This window comes from Austrofundulus limnaeus, unplaced genomic scaffold (assembly GCF_001266775.1).
Source record: "Austrofundulus limnaeus strain Quisiro unplaced genomic scaffold, Austrofundulus_limnaeus-1.0 Scaffold8, whole genome shotgun sequence".
NCBI classification, from domain to species: domain Eukaryota; kingdom Metazoa; phylum Chordata; class Actinopteri; order Cyprinodontiformes; family Rivulidae; genus Austrofundulus; species Austrofundulus limnaeus.
In genome coordinates this window covers 5160083-5168434 of record NW_013952410.1, presented here as the reverse complement: position 1 = coordinate 5168434, position 8352 = coordinate 5160083, and the positions used below count along the sequence as shown (strand labels likewise).

General features: G+C 39.3%; 1 protein-coding gene across 1 annotated transcript in view; it reads right to left on the bottom strand.

Annotated features, from left to right (window-relative positions):
- The window catches only part of LOC106512284 (cadherin-24), a 99373-nt gene that overhangs the window by 19420 nt on the left and 71601 nt on the right, over positions 1 to 8352 (bottom strand). Inside the window, exons 5-7 of the mRNA XM_014000944.1 lie at positions 7177 to 7344; positions 3578 to 3759; positions 1418 to 1674 (exon numbers count right to left, since the gene is read on the bottom strand). Of these exons, the coding sequence (XP_013856398.1) occupies positions 1418 to 1674; positions 3578 to 3759; positions 7177 to 7344 (607 nt within the window). The remainder of the gene's footprint in view (positions 1 to 1417; positions 1675 to 3577; positions 3760 to 7176; positions 7345 to 8352) is intronic.

Below are 8352 nucleotides of genomic sequence, written 5' to 3'. Positions count from 1 at the left end.
GATCTGAGGATCTCACACTGATGATGCTGTCCTATCCCTGTGGACAGATAAATCTGCAATCAGCCAGGTCTTCCTTCTGAAACTCTCAGACTGAAGAAGTCTCTTGGAAGAGAGACGAAACGTTTCATTAAAGAAGAACCCGTCCAGAGGACCTATACAATTTTTTCCTTTTTTTTTAACTAGGATTTTATACTCAGAAAGTGAAACTAAACTAGATACCGCATAGTGGTAACATATATGACCCCCACACATACGCAAAGCACCAATGCACCAGAACTCAGAAGTCACCAGAACATATTCATTGTTTTGGATGGGGGTGCTCATTGGAGGTTCCGATGGATAGCCTTTCATCAGAGCTAAACAACAACAAAAGAAATCTGAAGCTCCTTTGCTGAATAGTTTTGGAGTTGACCAAAAATCACTGCAAAAAAATAATAAAAAAGGTACAAAAACAATTACAATAAAAATAATTAACGTTTTGTTTTATGCTTCGTGTCCCATATGTCCCACAACCTTCTCCCATCTCACGCTGAACTAAGACTCTTTGGTAGCTGCAGTCTGCCTCTAGCCTTTAACCCAACATGTAGCCCACCTCGCTTGTCCCGTTTCTGCTTTGGGGTAACTGTCCCTCAGCCTCTCTGTTCACATAAAAGCACTGCTGTCACACTTGGACAACTAAAGCAGACTGGTTCAGAAGTAGGATGCCAGCAGGCCATGTTTGGACTCAAAGTCAGCTCTGCCGAGGGCCAGGACTTCTTCTTTACTGTACCTCATTACTGCACATATAACTTGTGTATTTAGTATTCAAACAAGGATTTATAAATAAATAAATTACAATGTTTAAAGAGAAAAAAAAGTTTTAAAAATAAAGTAAATTATGTTAGTCAAAAATAACTCCTCTTTCTTGGATCAGGCAAACTTTACTTCTGCCTTTATTTCATTTTTTTCCCACACACCACTTCCAGCACCAAGAAGAGCATAAACCTCCATAACAAACACTACAGGCCTAACAGTGCCCCCTAGTGTTCCGGCATGTAATATAAACTTAAAAACAAAGCAGTAACAAATTACATTGGTGCTGGGAGACTAATACAAACATGTCCAGCTTGTTGGGTGCCTTGAATGTGTTGTTATATACTTTGTGTGTAAAGCAACTTTTGCAATTCCTTTCAATGTGCAAGTGGCTTTACATTTACTCAACTCAGTTACTTTAGTAGAAACTGCTGACAYAACTYGGTTAGGTAAATCCAACAATCTGTTTTTTGAGTGCAACTGGGGTGAAGCTGCAGCTCATTCAGGAGGCTAGACAAAGTAAGAGCACACTTTAATGATTACATATTTTGTTGATTATACTGGTTTTGTGAACATTTGAAGCTGAGTAAAGAAAAGAAAAGTTTAATAAATTGYACAGCCCTACCTGATGTTGCTGCTTTGTCCCGTGTCTGGATCCACAGCGTGGACCCGGCCCACAGAGCAGATAGGAGGGCAGTTCTCAGACACATCCAGGTGGTAAAACGCTTGTGAGAACAGTGGCGGCTCATCAGCATTGAGGATCATGACTCGGACCGTTGTCTGGTCCTTAAAGGGTCCTTTCCTAATGTATCTGGGATCCACGATGGGATTCACAACTTCCACAGAAAAAGTATACGAGTTGCGGGTTTCATAATCCAGTATCTGTCAGGAGACAAAGAGTCACAATCAGCAGGATTTACTTTGATAAAGACTTTCTATTTATGAATAATATGTACTGTATATGTATGTATATGTGTATTACTAACCCGCACACAACAGACTACATGATTCATTATTGCCCACCGCCAAAACGTTAAAGATGAATGATAATATGTTTACACATGTGTGTATGTGAGTGTGTGCAAGTGTGTGCGTTTTGTGACTGTGTATTACAAAAATATCCTATGAACCATTGGACAAATTTTAATAAAACTTGGAAAAAATAATCCCTGTTGAAGATGTTTATCTGCCATCTGACCTTAGAAAACACAAAAATTACAATATTTCAGCCCATTTAATAAATCTCCATTTCCATCATCTGCTGCTTATCTGTAGTCAGATCAAAGAGGCAACAGGTCCAGGAGAGAAGTCCAGACCTCCCTCTCCCCAACACTTTCCAGCTCAAACTGGGGGACTGACCAGAGAGGATACATAATCCCTCTAGACCAGTGATGCCCAAATATTTCCCCCAGGAGGGCCAAAATGAAAATCTATCCGGGGCTGTGGGTCAAATGCAGAAAAATAATACATGAAATACAAATACTCTTTAATTAATGCCCATTATTTTTAACGATTAAGCTAGCAGCCAGTGCGGTGGCCCACTTTTRTTTCAGTCTGTGCACTTGGAGAAAGCTAGACACTCAAGCAGCAAAGGCTCGTGGGAAATTTCATAAATTGATAAAATTTGGCATTAGTAAGAGAGTTTTTGTGGCCTTATAAAGTGTGCAAATCGACAGTGGTTAAATCTACTYTAAATGTCACTTGTTGTTACTTGTATTTCATGTTTCATGTTTAATCGTAATATATCAAAGATAAAGTCAGCACCATGAGTGAAAACTRTCTGTACTACAGCCCTTTATATAGTCATTGGGCCAATGGATAAAATATCTTTAAGTGGAAATATTGTGTTTCTACATAGTATGACAGGTTACAACCTATTAACTATGGTAATTGTTGGTGGGCCAAATAACATAGCTTGGCGGCCGCGGGCCCTAATTTAGGCTCTTCTGCTCTACACAGTCCTTGGTCTCCCTGGGGCCTCCTACCAGTGGGATGCACCTTTAAACCTCTAAAGGGAGGCGTCCAGGAGGCATCCTAATCAGACGAACCACCTCAACTGACTCCTTTTGATGCAGAGGAGAATAGGCTCTACTCTGAGCTCCCCCGTATGATGGAGCTCCTCACCCTGTCTCGAAGGCCGACCCCTGCCCACTTACGAAGGAAGCTCATTTTGGTTGCTTGTCTTCGAAATCTCATTCTTTCCGTCATGATCCACGCCTCATGACAACAGGCGAGGGTTGGAAAATAGACCCATTAAATAAAGAGCTTTGCCTATTTGATAAATATTAAGCTAAAATTTAAAGCATTTGTAGTTGAGTATAGTTCACAATATGCATTCTTAAAAATGCAAGATCTTTACTTAAAGATTTTTCAGATTTTTATCTCTATTTAGCTCAAATTTTCTATCTGAGACTTTTTTTTCTAGTTGACGTTTTATCAAACATGTACTTTTCTCTTTTAACAGTCCATAACACAATAACTACCTCTAAATGCACAATGTTTTTAAAAYGCCAACAAACAAAAGGACAACAACACCCTGGCTGCTTTTAATGAGATCTCCCTCCAAAAAGAAGCAGCAGTTTTGTTCCAGGTCATTATTTGTTAGCTGCTCACTGTAGAGCCCTGCAGGTCAGAAATGATCAGCAGCAGAGGGAGTATGAAACATTAGACCCACTAAGAGCGTCCATTTAAGCAGAAACATCTTCAGATCGTTGTCTACTAGAAAAAAGTTTTCCTCAGATAAACTCCAGCTGCTTTGGATCCGTGCTCGTCTGAAGCGGCTCACCTTGTTCAGGATGATAACGGCCTCTTTGCCTCTTCTGGTTACATTGAAAATGTCCGCCTCCTCCGTGTCCAGGATGGTAAACTCCAGCAGGGCATTTTCTCCCAGATCAGGGTCTGTGGCAGTGAGACGGCCCACTTCCACACCTGGAGCTGCTAGCTCCGACACAGAGAACGACCACGCACCTGCAGAAACACAATAAAAGGAGCAGGAGAGTTTGAATGTTCATGAAGACGGAGTTCTGCTTAGTTTTGAGCCCAAATAAAGCTGTCATTAACGTACAGCTGCTCTCCTACGTATTTCACAGTGAGATTTAAAGCATTGTTCACTTTCTCATATGTATCTAAATATATTACATGTCTACATTCAGTGGAGGAGTTATTGGCTGCTGGGATCACTGCAGTAAACTCTACAAATAATAGGATTTTTTTATTTCTTCAGGCAATTCTAAAGCGAAATGGTTCATTGGTTCAGTGGAAAACTGTATTATACACTTCTGGAGAAGCATTTCTTATTTGTGGGTCTTGCATGTTATTCAGAGGAAAGAATAATGGAGCAAATACTGCTTATTTTACTTTTGAGTTGCACGGTACAAATGATTTTTGTTCATGTATTTACATAAAGCTGTTTGTAGAGAAGATCTGTAAATGTAGCAGATTTTTAATGAGGGAATAGACATCACCCACCTTCCTTMAGGCCAAAGTTTAAACTAAAATTGTCTAATGTTGAGAAATAAAGCAGTTGTAGTGATTTTGGTGAAACTTTGCAGATAATATCTACTACMACACAAAAGTTTAGCTCACTRGCTKTAAAACAGACTAAGCTTCGGAGGTCATCTTGGTTAACTCCAAACCTTGTTCTGCTGTGCGTGTAGATGTATTTTTAAATGGCAGAAATACTTACACATTTTTTTTTGTCGCAGAGAATAAACAAAAGCTGCAGCAGAGGAGCTGATTACTTTACTAAGAGCAGCCTGAATAGGAATAAATTGTGGCTGTTTCTCTCTGATCAGTCTGAAAAACCTTTTCACTTTGTGTTCTTTTTACTGCTGCATCATTAAATATGAATGGGTTTTTTTTTAACTAATTTGTGTTGTACAGTATATGCAGGAGTAGAGACTTAGTTTCTGGCACYGAACGTGTGAGGCTCGGTGGTTGCATCAGCAAGACCATAAAACATTTGTCATATCTTCRTGTGAGTTTGCTCTCTGTGGCCACTCCTGAAGAAAGGAGCAGCCAAAAGAAAGAGAAAAATTAATTAAGCTTTATGAAACAGGAAGGCGCTCCTTCCTTGTCAAATACAACTAGGTTTTTATTTTAGCAATTTCTTATTTTAATTCTAAACCTTCAATGTTGAATTATGGTCAAAAAAGTTAATTTCTGGATAAAGTTTATGTTTGATGGTGAATCAACCATTAAACAATCATCCWATTCTAACTATTAACCAGTGTTGAAAAKATGTTATTGAACCAATGTTGTTTCATGGTTGAATTCTAATGACAGAAATGCCAACGTCTAATCAATGTAGAATCAACACTGATATAGTATCAGTTATGGTTGAAAACCCAACATTGTTTCAACAAGTAAGTCACCGACCASTTTTTGCAYAARTTCAACATGGATTCAWTATCATGCCTAACGATATTTCAATGWTGATTCACTCATATTTTGCTATCTGGGTTAAAAAGACAAAGCTTATTGCCTTTAATTCAATTCATTGAGATTAATACTGTATGTCCAGAATGACTGAAAATCCACACCAGTGATTCCTCAGATCAATATTGGGGAAAAATAAGTTTACCTGTATAATAAATCTCAAAAATCCATAATTTTTTGCAAAAAATTCTGACTGGGTGTGTGCACGCAGGCAGACTGTCAGCTGCGGAGGGGAGGGGSTGGGGTGAGGGTGGACTGCCCTCCCCCCCAAAATCAGCGGTTGGTAACCATTAGGAGTACAGGGCAATGGTGACACTGTTCACCTTTTTATACAGTCATTGTTAAAAAATACCTGCTGATGCATACAACTGAAAAATGTTATTTTTTATTTTAGAAACTGCAAACGGCAAGATTTGGGAACTACTAAAATTAACTCCAATACTTTTCAAGACTGGAACGCTGATTTCTGCCATGTAAAGGAAGTAAAAACACATGTTCCTTTGATCACCACAGTAAAGTCTCCACACGTCACAAACTTTGAAAAGTCCAGATTTTGTAGTACCTATTTCTAAAAATTCTAAACTTAACACAAGAACAATATCATCCATTGATTGGTTTCAGCATGTTAACACAGTGGTGTTCTCATTTAAAGCTGTATCAAACAGCTGCCTGCATATCTCTAATATTCTGCTATCGACACAAGAGCAGATAAACAACAACATTGTAGGTGAATTCTTCAGCTCAAAAAGCAGACTAATGTTCTTTTTTGTCTGATTATTTTTGGTGCTCAAACTGCTGACACTATGAGCAATTTCTCTTTCTTTATCATACATTCAACTAAGTCTGGAAAACTGGTTTTAGAGATTTAAAAAACCCATAAAAGAGTTATGTTTACTAAACAGAAAATTACAGCTGCACAGAGTTAATCTGTTCTGCTGTTATTTTTCAGCTTGGATTACAGCCTGTCCACTTTGCAGGCATGAAAGGGCAGCCAGTGATCTGTGGCAAGTTGTGTCGTTTTACTTGGCATCCAGTGATAGGTTCTGCTTGTCGCGGTGTCGCACAGCAACACGCAGCAAATCCACAGAAAATACTTCACTTTAATCAAATCTCTGCCTCCTCCACACTGAGAAGCAGATAAAAAAATCACACCCTTCGCTTTCAAAGAGCATTCTAAATGAGCCGTTTGCTTAAAATGTGGCATTATTGTCAAAGTGAAAATAATGGCCTGCAGTGAGGTGGAGAGAGAGCGAGGGGAGACGCTACAGACAGATATCAGTAAATAAATAACACAGTGCTAGCGTTTGGAATTATAATATTGCTTSTATAAAATGCTGAATTGCAGCACAATGTATCAACATACAGAGAGGAGGCTTTTAAACATTAAGATGAATATGGTGAGCAGAAACTSTCGGGGAAAAACTCAGGGATAAAAGTAACCAAAAATAACTGGTATAAGAAAGAAATACAAGGTCTGCCTAAAAATGTTGGCAACATTCTGCAGTGATTTTGCCGTCTATTGAAGCAGAAAGCACTGAACTATAAGATGAAATATTAATAACATGGAACAGCAAAAAGCTTGGATAAAAAAGAGGACATGATCTTTCACTCTTCTACCTCAAGACGCTGTCCATTTGAGCTTCAGGGTCCACACGGGAATTCTTATATCAGTGTTAATGCAAGAGCTTCTGGTGCAGGCTGTGCTGCTGCATTTGCTTTTTCAATGAGGAAAAGTAGACTGACAAGCTGTTTAGCTTCATAAAGCTTGTATTCGAACCTGTCAAGGCAACTAGGACCCAAAGGAGGCAGAGAAACATCAGCCTGCTGTCACCGGTGCCATTACAAGACGTTTCATCATTTTGGTTTTCACTCACATTCGCACATTTTCTGCAGCTACAAGAGAGCAGCCATCACTTTCAAGTGTGGATCTGATACAGTGATGCTTACTCCTCCTGAAGTGAGGGGGGTTGTCGTTCACGTCGCTCAGCTTCACGGTGACGGTTGTGGTGCCAGATAACCCGCCCAGATGTCCACCCATGTCTTTTGCCTGGAGAACGACCAGATACTCGTCCTGCGTCTCCCTGTCCATGTTAGGTACTGCTGTTCGAAGGATGCCTGGTGGAGGGGAGAGCACAACAAAAATCACCACAGCGTCAGATTTCACAGTGACACACCRTCTCTCCACATTAGCATCAAATTGACTCATATATTTTTGAATTAGGATATTTCAAAACGTGACTGCAGGCCACCTCCATTTCTGAACATGCTGAGGAAAACTTAAAGAGATATTCTGGATGTTTTGATTCAGTGAAAGAGTTCTGAAGATTTCATGCCTATGTCGCTTTTTGAACACCTCAGTTTTGAGAAATAAAAAAGAAAAAAACTTTACATACTACATGGATAGATAGCCAAGTTGCTATTAGAGCTCTCTGAGGGCCACACTTTACATCATTACTGACTTGGGAGTGTGCCGAAGCAGTCAACCAGCTGGGGAGAGACAACAGAGTTACTGTTAAAAGGGTACCAGGACATAATGGTATTAAAGGGATCGATGATTAGTTGTAATATTAGACTTTATTTAATAAACATATATTTAACTGTAAAATAAAGATTGTAAAAATACTGTAGAATGTTCAGTTTTTAGCATTTTTAAACAAAAAGTTTAAAAATATATTACATGGATGGGGCCATTTTATTTACACGCAAAGAATTCTGGGTAAATGATGACGTGGATGGGTCCTCGATGTGAGACTGCTAGCGAGCTATATCCACCCTAAAGGGAAATCTTGGACAATATCTGACGATTGGCTCTTTTAAATGAAACCAGAGAGCGTTGACAGAGAGGAGAAGGTAGAAATGACTCAGCCTGGAACTGAAAATATGGATGGAGGACAACAGAGCTGCTTCATGGAAGAAGAACCTCAGCTTAGCCTGTTAGCTTTAGTGATAGCGCAAACTCTAAATGGCCTTATATGTATTAGCTCAGCACAACAAACTAACAAGCTAAACAGAGGTCCTCCATCCATATTTTCAGTTCCAGGCTGAGTCATTTCTACCTTCTCCTCTCTGTCAACGCTCTCTGGTTTCATTTAAAAAAGCCAATCGTCAGATATTGTCCAAGAT